The following is a 14235-nucleotide window of genomic DNA, read 5'->3' as shown; positions in this document are numbered from 1 at the left end:
TAGACCTGCCCAGCGCTGTGCCAAGCCAACCACTTCTCCCTCTCCCAACAACAGAAGACACTAGAACACAAAAAGACCTCGGTTTGCTTTCTCAAATACAGGTGACGAAATTAGAGAAGTAAGATCTGACTTAGTTTCTTTTGGTTTGATTTGAAGGGATTTATAATGTGTAAATTGGTTTTGGCCCCTACACATTGCCAATCAGTCAACACAAGCACAGACAACTATAGCTACCCGTTCTTTACACTGTGCCACAGGAGTGAGAATGTTGTGTCGCAGTCCCACCAGGTTTGAACAATGGTTTGCTTTGTGCTTCTCTGCTTGGTAAATCTCTTTTGCCTTGGCTCTGTGACAGTGTTCTTATTGTATAAATAGAGCTCTTATCACTTTGTCACATATTTGGTCCTATGTCAAACACTAGCCACACCTACAGTGTAATGGATAGGGGAGTATTATTTGCTTGACTATGTTGAAGTGTTTCAACCCCGTCCCACCTCTCCATTTTTAAGGAGTCTGCAGCAAAAACAACAATCTCTTTTTATTCTGTGATCACAATGGACCAGGTTGATGGGAACCTTTGTCCCAAATGGCTCCCTATTCCCTATCCAGTGCTCTTGGACTCATAGGGCTCTTGTCAAAAGTAGTTTGCTGTAAAGGGAGTAGAGTGCCATTTGCGATGCAGACAAAAACTTCAAGCTACTCCCTCTTTACTATTGTCATAGTGACCAACATACTTCAGACTGGCATTATACCACATGCCTTAATTGCTAGCTTTTCCTTACGTTGACCCGGCCCACTAAGCTCACACAGATTTACGTCTGTGTGTACATAATGGCCAAGAATTATGACATTGCAGTCTTTATTTGCTTAGCATCTGTCTTCACACTGGGCAGCCCTGCATTGTTCACATTTCTGCCCTGATCCCTCACATAGTTAGATTTGGTAATGGAACTTGAGTCTACTCTACAGTGGAATGCTTGAACCAACCCCTCGTTGCAATGGAGCAGGGTCGGGGTGGGGTGGGGGGGGGGGGGGTGTTCCGTAAAGGGGACACTGAAAGGCATGTGGGGATTTGAGACATTTGTTGTTTTCTATTCACAGGAACCAAGACATCTCCAGTTCATCGCCGAGTTCAGTGACGGCGACGTCTACACGTTACTATCAGCGAGAAAGATACACGGAGCGCCTACGGACTATGGCTTCTGTGTCAAGGTACTTTATTACTTTCTGTCTATAAACCTATATTTGGTGTTTTATCATGTTAACTTATTCAAGTCATTCTAACTTTATTTATCCCATCAGGGACAATTAAGAAAGGCAAGTAATTTCCAAGTCATGTTTGGTAAATTCATGCTTTCTCTTCATGATGATCCTCCAGTCTACCAAGCGTGGCTCTCCACGGGACCTCAAGCTGTTATGTGCAGATGACGAGCAAACCAGAACCTGCTGGGTCACTGCCATGCGCCTCTTTAAGGTACAGTCTTCCACGCTGCCCCCCCCCCTTATCACATCCAAACTCTGTCTAGTGTCTACACATCTAAAGGCTTGCCTTTTTGAAACGTGCTCATGTTTTGTGTTGCAGTATGGGATGCAGCTGTACCAAAACTTCATTCAACCACACCAGAAACAGAAAACACCTATGGTAAGTGATGTGTAGATACAATGTGCTGATACACTGTTTAACAGCACATGACACAGGACACACGGTCATTACTCATCCTGGATTGATTTTCCAGAATATTCTGAAATTTGCGTATTCCCCCCTCAAATAAGAGTATTCTGTATGAGTAAACACCTGTTCTATTTTGGGCACTGGAACATGTTCCAGCCTGTCTGCTCTAAAAATAACCCGTAGATCAGCTGCTCTCAGACTTACCAACTCATCACCCCTGCTTTTCTGTCAGAAGAACGCAAAGAGTGGCCAGGCATGGGGCTGGGACCCTGAGCTCAGCGCTGCACAGGGAGGGGCTAGGATGCATCTCAAATGGTGTACTTTTTTGACCAGGGCCCTATGGGAAAAGTAGTGCACTATATAGTGAATAGGGTACCGTTAGGGACACACTTAGACTAACCCTCTGGGAACACCCTGGCATATAGGTGTTACAGCCTAGAGCACGACGTGCCGTTCGACTACGGACAGAGAATCAAATCACAATGAAACCAATCCAACGAAAGGAGCAATCAGTTTGTTTGCACAATGATGCCTGGGAGCCCCAGAATGATCTTTGCATCGCCTGAATAGACCCAGACCGGGGCGGAGAGTCTTAGAAGGATTGGAATGTTTCTATCCTTAGAGTAAACAGTCATCACTTTGTGACGACTGCCCTTAAGGATCCAGAGGTTAGGGCTGATAGAGGGGCAAACCATGGCAATTTTAAAGGCTTCTCACTAATCCTGATAAGTATTTTCTTTTGTGTGTGATTTATTTAGAACCGGTGACTACGACAGCTTAAGGGACTATAATCAATTCTATGTGCCCATGTGTCATTTTATTCACATCCCGTCTAATCCCCAGTCACTGGAGCACATTCTGCTCGGAATCATCTAGAAATTATACTGTCAAACTTCTTCGACACTAGATGGCAGCACAATGCCACACACGAAAGCATGAATGTGCTTCTCCTATAACCTGTTACTCACTTATCTATATCATTTTTTTCAAACGTTTAAACCCTGTTACACTGTATACTCATAATAATGTATCTTACCTCAAACACAATGTATATTTCCAGAGAAGTATCTCCGAGAACTCCTTGGTGGCCATGGACTTCTCAGGACACAAGAGCCGGGTGATCGAGAACCCCTCGGAGGCGCTGTCCGTAGCCGTGGAGGAGGGGCTCTCATGGAGGGTAGGCCATTGGTTCTCTCTCTGATGTCATTTCTCTCTACTCAGCAAGTATAAGGTATGAAATGATGGTGCTGCCATGGGAAAATAGTCCTAGCATGTGACACTTGAAATGCTCTTCTCTCTCTCCCTTTAGAGAAAAAGCTGCCACCGTCTGAGCTCCCATGGAAGCCCGTCCACCTCTCAGAGTCCCATGTCAAACATAGGTTAGTAGAAGGCCACTTTCAACATCCAAGCAGCAGCTTCCATCGATACAGCCACATGACTCTCCTGACCAGATACACTGTGCTTAATGACTCAGCCACCAGTATCGTGTCCTCTCCCTTTGACACATGGGTCGTATTCATTAGTGCACACCGTAGCAATACGATTTTGGCGGCAGGTAGCCTAGCGGTTAGAGCGTTTGGCTGCTATCCGAAAGGTCGCTAGTATCCCTGAGTCGACATGGTGAAAAATCTGTCTGTGCTCTTGTTCGAGGCGCTTAACCCTGATTGCTCCAGGGTTGCCGTAGATACTGGCAGAGCCTGGCACTGACCCCACTCTACAAAGTTGTCTCAAGGAGAGTTGGCATATCCCCCCCAAAAAAATCAATTTCACATATGCATATTAATACACACTTGCACGTGTATGAAATAGGACAAATATAAGCACCCGCCAAATGTATTATTTTGCAACGGATAACTGAAACGAGCGTTTCTTATTGGACAAGTTCAGCTAGTCACTCACTGTTTCTGCATGTTTCCTTCTGTTTGGTGCCTAATGAACATCACCATGGTTGTCCTGTGTGTTTTGCAGCTCTCCATATGGCCCAGCCCTGGTTCCACAGCAAACTGTCCAGAGATGAGGCACACCGCTTAATCACTCAACAGGGTCTGATTGATGGGTGAGCAGAATCAGGCACTTTTCTATGCGTTGTTTGACACTGCAAGCTAAAGAGTTTACCTATGGATGTTATTGTAGAGTAATTTACTCTTTATTTTTTCCAGACAGAAATGTGTAAAAAAAAAAAAAAAAAAAATGAAAAGTTGTTCTTGATGAAACCGAGAGACTTGTCTTTGTTTTCAGAGTATTTCTTCTAAGGGACAGCCAAAGCAACCCCAATACATTTGTACTGTCACTGTGTCACACACAGAGAATCAAACACTTTCAGATCTTACCGGTGGGTATAACCTTTTTGTCTTGGTATATTCTCTACTCTTTCAGACAACATCTTGTTCAAGTTTGTGTTTTGTGTGCCAGGTGGATGAAGAGGGGGAATTGTTCTACAGCCTAGATGACGGTCAGACGCGCTTCACTGATCTGATCCAGCTAGTGGAGTTCTACCAGCTCAACCGAGGAGTGCTGCCCTGCAAACTCAAACACCACTGTGCCTGGATCACCCTCTGAGGGGGAAGGGGTCTCCAAGGGCCCCATACATACCTTTAATCACAGCCAATATCCCTCTAGAGAACCAACCACCCACGCATCCCTCCTTCCCTCCCATGCCATGGCAAAGGAGACACCGAGAACACCTCCAGACATAAGCAAACTGAAACCACTTATCACCTTCTAGAATCCATTCTCTTGGAGAAAACCGTGGTGATCCAATCTTTTGTAATGACTTGTGTTTTTCACTAAACTATGAAATGGGTGTTATGGTGAAAAAAATACATGACGACATTGTGTCATACGTGACCATAGGTGTTGAGAAACCTGGCGTTGGAAAAAAGTGAATCTACTGTAGAATATATGTGACTGAGAGGGCTCTATTGCGAGCCCATTGGTTGGCCCTGTATGTTAGCCCAGGTGTGGTGACGAATCACAAACACCACGGGGACTGTGTGGAGTCCAAACTTCCGTTAATATACTGTATACACAATGCAAGCATGATCCACATTGTATCGGCTCACTTTACTACTCTCTATGGGAATAAACATTTACTGTAGCCAACGGTTGAAACCGTAGAGCGAGAGCTGATATTTGACAGTGTGTGTTCACACCTCGAGAGTAGAATGACCAGTGTGGTATAGCCATCAATGTGCATTATGGGCACAGTTAAGCTGAACCTGGTAATTAGTCAGTAGAAGGGGATCACTGCTACCAGACAAGACGAGGCATGATGGGAAATGTAGTATGTTGTCTCTAGAGTAGGCTGGTGGGAAGAGCTATAGGAGGAAGGGCCCATTTGTAATTGCTGGAATGGATTAAATGAAACGGGGGGTGAACATGTGGTTTCCATAAGTTTGATACCGTTCCATTAATTCCATTCCAGCCGTTACAATGAGCCCGTCCTCCTATAGCTCCTCCCACTAGCCTCCTCTGGTAGGCTACTGTGGTCCTCTGGCCTTGGTCATCTCCTGGGTAAGCGAAGCTGTTTTTATCAAATCTCAAGGAATTCCGGTGTATTTCTAAAAAAACAAACAAATGATTTTTTATCTTCGAGGTATGAGTAGCCGAGGAGAATTCAAAGTGGTTTCATGTTGTTTAAGCTGGACATTGACCGCTGTAGGGAGAGCATGCACAACAACATGCTTTTACTAGCCTGCACTGTACATTTATTGGCAATGTATTGGTTGCATTTGAATCAATAAACGGAAGGCTGCTCCCTTTTTGTTCTCGCAAGACCAGCAGAAGATATATTTGACTGATTTGAGATTCAAAGATAGAAATACAGTATAATATTGTGATTTTTTTTTTTTATTGATCAAAATCTGAATTGTTGTACATTGAAATGAATGTTTTATAGTCTTTTTTTCTCTCTCTCAGATTCAGGTAAAGCATGTGCAGCACCTGAAATGGTTACATTTTGATGTAAAGAACCATGACTTCTATCATGTACTGTTTTGTTGCTTCATTTTGGAAATGGTACTGTAATCATACAGCAATTTATACAGACAGGTTTCACCAGTACAATATAAGAAAACAAGGTGTAACTTACTTTGATACAAGTGACAAGCAAGACATGTTAACAATGCATTTCACACAATATTTCTTTTTAACATAAAGAACAGTGCATTTAAACAGTAATGATGTCATGGACTGCAATGTTTTATAAAGGAAGCAAAATCAATGTCTACTTGCAATGTATGATTTCAGTTTTAGAATTATGTATTGAGAGAAAGCCACAAGGTAAACAAACACGCAGTAGCTAGGTTTCTATACAATTGGCAACAGATTGTCATATGAATATTTTCAAATCTGCATAAAAATCATGTCGGCATTTTCATCAAACTGACTTACATCATCATGCACCAAATTTGATGAAATGCACATAAAAGTAACTTATGTCGTTAAAATTCCTATGTACTGAATAAAAAAGATAAGTTAAGTGGGACTCACCACTAATCGCTGCCAAAGGTGTTTCTACATCTATTGACCCGGGTGGGATATTTCTGTATTTCATTTTCAATACATGAGTAAACATTTCTAAAAACATGTTTTCACTTAGTCATTATGGGGTATTGTGTTTAGATGGGTGAGGGAGAAAAAAAATCTATGTAATCCATTTTGAATTCAGTCTGTTACAAAATGTAGACTGTCTAGGGATATGAATACTGCATTACATTTATATTGCTATAGATAACCTGTTAATTGCACTGCGGTAAGTGAAACACTGGTAACACACATGTCTGATACTAATTGTCCAGCTAGCACATAAGGTTCTTAGAGCTTGGTGATTGTATGGTTGCCATATGTTTATTTTGCAACAACCTTTCCATTACGTTTCCTACAGGTGTTCTCATGGTTCTATTTAAAGTAATGTTCTCAGAAACGTTACTTTAAAGAAACAACATTCTGTGCGAATGTCAGTACTTCAGTATAATGCTTTCTGCAGGTTTCTTCATGGTTCAATTTAGTCATGTTCTCAAATTGTTTAGAGAATGTTAAGAAACAACGTTCTTCTGTGGGAATTCAAGTACTTCAGCATAACGGTTTCTGCGGGTTTCCTTGGGGCTCTATTTTAGTCGTTCTCAGAACATTAAGAAAACGTTTTAAGAATGTTATTTAAAAACACATTCTGTTCTCAGCATTAACAAAACTCTTATCTTGTTAAGTGTGTTCGCCGTGCCCACTAATTGGCCACACCTGATTTATAAAGAGTGCTTGTTTTCTTTAAAATAGGGTCTGTTTGAATAGACTAAAATGAACTGCGTTGTAAAACCATGGTATGGTAGCGCCATCCTGGTGTACTAATTGGTGGACTTATTCCATGGATAAAGAGCAGGAGATCATAGGTTTGAATCTCAATGAAGCCATGCCACAATAAAAATACAAATGTGCTAGTTGGGGGGTTACACAGACAAGGGCAACTGTACTTCCTGATTTAGCCTTGTTTTAGATTTGGTTCATTAACAAATGCTAGTGACCATGACGGAATTCAACGCGAGTTGGTTTCATGTGTGTTCACAGTTGGGAACAGTTAGCCAATTAGCTTCAGCCGGCTGGTGTGCAACCGAGCGTGGCAGAGTGGGGCGGCAGGTAGTCTAGTGGTTAGATTGTTGGACTAGTAACCGAAAGGTTGCAAGATCGAGTCACCGAGCTGACAAGGTGAAAATATGTCGTTCTTCCCCTGAACAAGGCAGTTAACCCACTGTTCCAAGGCCGTCATTGAAAATAATAATTTGTTCTTAACTGACTTGCCTAGTTAAATAAAGGTAAAAACTTTATTTAGCCTATCACTGGGGCTAGTTAGTGACACTAATAAATTACACAATGTAAATGAGACCATATGTTCATTTTGTACACTTTCCAGTTCTCATTAAATGCTTTCAATATTTGTATATGAATCTCTCAAATCTATAGTTGGTTTGAGGTTGTATAGTCATTGTAATTTGGAGCTATTGGAATTTTTAACATTGTCCCAGGGTACATTGTGTATTTTTACGATGGTCCCTAATTAGTCCCATAAGTCAACCCAAATTTACCACAAGTATTAGGATCGGGTCTTATGCAGCTGCACTCCGAATTGATGATTACTTGTGTCCTGCCAGCTGTGGGCATGTGGGCAGGATTGAAACAAACCCAACCTTAATTTAGATTGTGATGCAGTCACGACCAGTGCAGTGACTTTATGACCAAAATTACCCTATTTAAACTCTGTACTCAATATTGACAGTAGAATACTTGTTTCTGACTCATACTCAAAGTCACATATGCTGTTCTCTAAATGAGAAGTTGTTTTTTTAGGGGCAGTTTCTCTTTAAGAGCAGGTAGCTGCTTTCTTTTTATACCATAGGAGGGTGGGGCAACTTAATTGGGGAGCGCGGGCTTGTGTTAGTAACTGGAGTGGAATTGTATCAAACACATGGATTCCAGGTGTTTGATGTAATTCCATTTGGTCCATTCCGGCCATTATTATAAGCCATTCTCCCCTCAGCACCCTCCTGTGTTTTATACAGACCTAAATAGCCCAGTATCTACATTATCTGAAATGACAATGTACATATCATTTGTCTTCTATAAAGCTTTCTCTGTGTTCACTATTTCTCTGCATCTGTCATCAACAGTCACTCATTGTCCTCTTTGGTCACATTTACGGTTGTCGCTAGTTACCACGGCCACAAAGTCATAAACCTGGCCTGGTCATCGGTGGCACGGTTGTACATGTTATAACCACTAGATGGCAATAAATGGCTTCTCTTAATCTCCTCACCTTTACTGGTGGGTGTGATGAGATCCCTCCATTGAAGTCCATGGATCTCTCCGTGGCTTGCATAGACCTGTAATTGCCACTATTTGAATAGGCTAATCAGTCATTTACTTAATACATGGATTAGCATTCTGTATATTGCAGTCAGATGGCTGAGCTTTTTGACTTGAGGCGCTTCTTGCACACAACACGAGTAACACAAACACAGTCTCTAGTGAGATGAACAAATCACCCCGCCACATCCTGACCACAGCTATTTCAATGTCTCACTTTGAAAATGTGCTCACGTCCAGGGTTGAGATGTGCACAGTGAAGTCTTAAATGCACCCCTGCTTCCAAGGTCTTCAGCTAAATGCTGCTCTGGGATGTATTCCTGCCATTGATCCATGTCTGGCTGCAGGGCTAGAGATTAGGGAGAGATGGCAGCTGGGGGGGACAACACTCTGCTCCCCTTAATGAATTCATCCAGCTAGACAACAGCCCAAACAGCCTGTGGATAACTTCTCCTCCCAGGCAGACTGGGGCTCACTGTCTGGTCCCACATGAGAACAAGAACAACTCCTCTTCTCTACTGGACCTGACCAGAAGGAGAGCAGCAACCGGGCCTGTATTGAGGCTATGTGAGCGTAGGTTTGGACTATAAGGGGAGTTGTTGTGCGGTACTGTATCTGTACTGTCCATGACCCAACAATGTGTCAGCAGGAAGCTGGCTCCCCCAGCAGGGCAGCTCTACTGCTGATGCCACTGTGGCCCGAAAGGAACAGCACGGTCACTAAGGTGAATGGGCAAAATCTGAATATCACTGTCCTTTAGTTTTTTTTCAGCCTGTTTTTCCTTTTGTCCTTGTACTATCTAAACAGCAATACAAAAAAATGTGTTTATATAGTACAGACGTGTGCAAGAAATAATATTCAATATAAAATCGACTAGGGCTCTTAACGGGAACGTTGCCTTTTAAAGCTGAAGAATCAAATATTTCAGCTTTACAGACTGAATAGAGCCCTGGATTAAGGTAAGGTGTATCTATTGTTTGCATTGCAGCAAGATGTATTGTATTAGAACGCATTACCACAATGCCATACCTCAGAACATATCATTCTTTTTTTTGTTGCTCAAATGCTTTTACCCACTAAACGAATCCACGGCCATTTCCTCATTGCAACACGTTTTTGCAGAGTATTTCCATCCACCGAGTGATACACACACAGACACACATACGGTAGTTTAAAATGAGTGATACATTATTAACGAGCATCCTGATTGAGCCGCTGATTTCTCCTGGCAAATGACAATCATATCTGCCCATTTATTTAGAGATGTAATTGCTATTATACACTGAGTTGAACAACAGGTGTAGAAAACAAATAGCATTAGCTCAACAAAGAACTATATTAAGACAGTGGGTTGTAAATGCAGAGTTTAAGCACATTGATGATGAGAGTATGTGATATTGTGTAACATTTCAAGTCAACATTTTAGTTGTTTAGCAGACACTTATCCAGAGCAACTAGGGTACATTGACAGATTTTTCACCAAGTCAGCTCAGGGATTCAACCCAGCAACCTTGCAGTTACTGGCCTAACGCTTAAGCACTAAGCTACCTGCCAGTACTGAGGTAAATATTGGATTTTGTGCTTGTATCAACCTTTAAAAAATATATACAATTATTGCACTTCCAGATAAAGTAAGGACATAATTGAATAAAGATACATTTCTTCATGTATTTAAAAGGTCTAGTTTGGTAGTAAGATGAATAATGGACAGCTATATTTGCATGTCCTTTATGCTTAAATGATCTCATTTTACTAGACTTTTTCTAAAGGTGGTTTTCACCTCATATTTTTCTGATATATTGTGTCACGGCTAATTGCACAGTTTCAATGTTGGCTTCCTAGTCTGCCTGCTAACCCCACATATCTTTTTTTTCCGGAGGTCTTGGTACTGGAGAACGCCAAGTATCCAGGTTTGTTAATTACAAGGATAGCACATTCAGTCGTCAAATAATGGATGTGGTTTGCAATTTCAAGTTTTAATAATCAATTACTGGGAGTAATTCTCTGTGGAGTCACAGGAGAGTCATTAACTCATAAAACATATGTAATGTAGCTTTTTCTAAAGCCCTATTTTTAAATACATAAGGGAACAGGTTCTACTTCAATTCTACGCATGTCCTTCCCTTATTACAATCTAAAGTAGCTCAATTAGACCTGGACTATTCAGTTTCTACACCACACTACTATATACTTTATCCATCTAGGTAATGAATGCTAAAATACAAATATAATGTAAGATGTTCAACACTCTTGGTTAATATTGTACCACAAACGTATTGTTCTAAGCAATACATTAGAAATACAACCGATGATACCATGAGCCTTTGTCTCTGATGTGAAGGTTAACACACTAGGTTCAGGCGGATGCCTTTAGTTGTTTAGCTTAGTAAAGCCTCCTCAAACTTAGTAAACCAGTGGCAGTGTCTTTGTCATTGTTTTCCACACCAGCAGTAAAGTTGTGCTTGTCTTCTCGGAACACATTCAAAGCAGCAGCGTTATAGAGTGATTTCTGACCTTGAGAAATTAACATGTGAAGAGTGGCTCTGCTCTGAGGCAACCTGGCGAGATGCCCCCCCCTCCCACCCCAATCCCCGGTTGAAAGGCATACCTTTATATTGCTCGAAGGAGATAAAGAAATCACAGCAAGCCAAGTGTTTGTGTGATACAAACTGACGCGTAAGTAAATGCCTGTGCGATTACAGCAAAGAAGGGGATATTGCAAATATGTATAGGGCTCTAAGTAAGATCACACGTTTAATCAATGATGATAACAGAGCTGATTCCGAGGGTTATTGGCTATCCTTATACCCCTGCCTGTTGTCTGAGCTGGGCTGGATAGGTGCTCTGTGATGGAGAGAGAGAGAGGGAAGGCGATACAGAGAGAGAGAGAGACGGGGGGGGGATAAGAGAATAAAAGAGAGAGCGAAGCCCCGGCAGCTCGAGCCTGGGTTGACTAACAGTGCAGGAGCTCCCTGTGTGGCTCAGTGGCTGACTGGCTGACCACCGACTGAGCAACATTAAGGCAGTGCTGCATGTAAAACCTTCTCACTCCTCACAGAAACACTTGAGTTTGGCAAGCAGGCCGTGGCCCAGCGGGGAGGTGGGCACACTGGGAGGCAGAGAGAAAGAGCTGTGGACAGACAGCAGGGAGACAGCTTATAGAGGAGATGGACTGATGTTTTAGGTGATCAAAAGGATGGATAAGAAAGGGAAAATAACAGGGGGAAAAACAGGAGGGGGTCTCGCAGAGAAAACATTTGGATTTTTACAGGTATAAAAGAGCACAAAACTTGAAAGCCATAGCAAAGTTTAGATAAACATTTTTTACAGCAGAATAGGCCTACTGAGAAACATATTACATAGTTCGTATTCAACTACAAAGTCATACATTAGACATGCTGTAAAAGGAATACATCAATAATGCACATTAAACAAGTTGTACAGAAATCTCATTTTATCTAGCATCAATGTTTAATATTCAGTTAACTCAAATTTGCATTAATTTTCAGTGTGAAGAACAAAAATGGCTATATATGATCACATACAGTACCAGTCAAAAGTTTGGACTGGTAAAGTTTGGACATTCCAGGCTTTTTCTTTTATTCTTACTATTTTCTACATTGTATAATAGTAGTGAAGACATCAGCACTATGAAATAACAAATATGGAATCATGTAGTAACCAAAAAAGTGTTAAACAAATCAAATATATTTGAGATTTGAGATTCTTCAAAGTAGCCATCCTTTGCCTTGATGACAGCTTTGCACACTCTTGACATTCTCTCAACCAGCTTCATGAGGTAGTCACATGGAATACATTTCAATTAATAGGTGTGCCTTGTTAAAAGTTCATTTGTGGAATTTATTTCCTCCTTAAAGCATTTGAGCCAATCAGTTGTGTTGTGACAAGGTATGGGTGGTATACAGAAGATTGCCATATTTGTTAAAAGAGTCCATATTATGGCAAGAACAGCTCCAATAGGCAAAGAGAAATGACAGTCCATCATTACATTAAGACATGAAGGTCAGTCAATCCGGAACATTTCAAGAACTTTCAAAGTTTCTTCACGTGCAGTCGCAAAAACCATCAAGCGCTGTGATGAAACTGGCTCTCATGAGGACCGCCACAAGAAAGGAAGACCCAGAGTTACCTATGTTGCAGAGGATAAGTTCTTTTGAGTTACCGGCCTCAGAAATTGCAGCCCAAATAAATACTTTACAGAGTTCCAGTAACAGACATCTCAACATCAACTACTCAGAGGAGACTGTGTGAATCAGGCCTTCATTGTTGAGTTGCTTCAAAGAAAGAGTGAAGGAAAAGTAGCCAACAAGTGCTCAGCATATGTGGGAACTCCTTAAAGACTGTTGTAAAAGCATTCCAGGTGAAACTGGTTGAGAGAATGCTAAGAGTGCGCAAAGCTGTCATCAAGGCAAAGGGTGGCTGCTTTGAAGAATCTCATCTCAAATATGTTTTGATTTGTTTAACACTTTTTTGATTACTACATGATTCCATGTGTGTTATTTCATCGTTTTGACGTCTTCACTATTATTCTACAAAGAAAAACCCATGAATGAGTAGGTGTGTCCAAACTTTTGACTGGTACTGTATATTATGCAAACAAGCATTTTTAAAACAATGACTTTGAAATGCTTCAAGAAACAGCATGCACTCTTTAACAAAATAATCTTTGTGGCATCACTGAAAATAGGGAGTAATGTACGTAGTGACACACATAGTCTTGGCGTTTATAGAGAGCAGAGCGGCTGACACACGACATTGAATCTATTTACATTTCTACCTCATTTCTTCTCTCATTTTAATGGTGTGCAAGTGACTCCTGAACTGGGCAGGAAGCCTCGTGGAAGAGCTAGGAAATTGACAATTTCTCGGAATGCTGAGCAGTTGAAGCAGAGCAGCATATTTTAGAATTTGAATAGCCAATCGATGAATAACCCAAAGCAGTGTTTTTCTGGACGGACTGGTAGAACATTGCTCCGCGTTTGTGTGTGTGTGTGTGTGGGGGGGGGGGGGGGGGGTCATCCTTCCCCAAGGTACCAGGCAGTAGTAGAAAATATTTGCAATGCCAGGAGGTATTTTGAAAGATATTTGGAAAAAAATCTAGAGCTGACCTTTCACAGGGCATTTGGCGAACGCTCACTCCTTCTATCTCCCCTGTTTCTGAGGCAGAGGAATCATTACACCACTTACACTGATTCTCTACAAAGAATATTCACATACTCTTTCTGGTGTTTCATTTAGTTAACGTTTTTGTCAAGAACAAAACTTTTATTGACTTTCCCAAGCCATCTTATCAAATGGTATGATTTTCAAGATGATTTGAACTGAATCCAAGTTTACTGTGTTTTAATATTGAGAGGTTTGCTGTGTTAAATTATTAACTTGATTACAATGTCTTCTTCCATACAGTATTGCACTTACAATGAAGACTATAATAATAATGATCAGTTATTCTTATACATTATCACATCTTTGGAATGCATCTACATGTTTGTTCATCAAATCTTCATATGTGACAGTGACCCCCCCCAACAAAACAACATGCAAACAATGACTAACTTCTCTGCTAGTCTTTACCTTAAGATAACAAATTACATTTTACAATTCTATCCTGGTGAACTTACTGTTTGACAGACAACAGAAACTCTTTTGCCCGTCCATCCGTGCCGTACTAAGTTAGACCACCACTA

The 14235-nt window shown here is 41.3% G+C and overlaps 1 protein-coding gene across 5 annotated transcripts in view; it reads left to right on the top strand.

Moving 5' to 3' along the window:
* The window catches only part of LOC115144207 (growth factor receptor-bound protein 14-like), a 65700-nt gene extending 59806 nt beyond the window's left edge, over positions 1–5894 (top strand). For 4 of the 5 annotated variants that reach the window (XM_029685180.2, XM_029685097.2, XM_029685342.2 and 1 more), the window contains 8 exons: positions 1102–1212; positions 1379–1474; positions 1583–1642; positions 2733–2849; positions 2982–3051; positions 3641–3728; positions 3911–4004; positions 4085–5894. In XM_029685180.2, coding sequence (XP_029541040.1) covers positions 1102–1212; positions 1379–1474; positions 1583–1642; positions 2733–2849; positions 2982–3051; positions 3641–3728; positions 3911–4004; positions 4085–4231 — 783 coding nt within the window. In that variant the 3' untranslated portion in view covers positions 4232–5894. The remainder of the gene's footprint in view (positions 1–1101; positions 1213–1378; positions 1475–1582; positions 1643–2732; positions 2850–2981; positions 3052–3640; positions 3729–3910; positions 4005–4084) is intronic. The other variant, XM_065005805.1, reaches the window with a different exon arrangement.
* The last annotated feature ends 8341 nt before the right edge of the window (positions 5895–14235 follow it).

Source organism: Oncorhynchus nerka, linkage group LG1 (genome assembly GCF_034236695.1).
Source record: "Oncorhynchus nerka isolate Pitt River linkage group LG1, Oner_Uvic_2.0, whole genome shotgun sequence".
In the NCBI taxonomy this organism is placed as follows: Eukaryota; Metazoa; Chordata; class Actinopteri; order Salmoniformes; family Salmonidae; genus Oncorhynchus; species Oncorhynchus nerka.
This window is presented reverse-complemented; position numbering and strand designations above follow the sequence as displayed.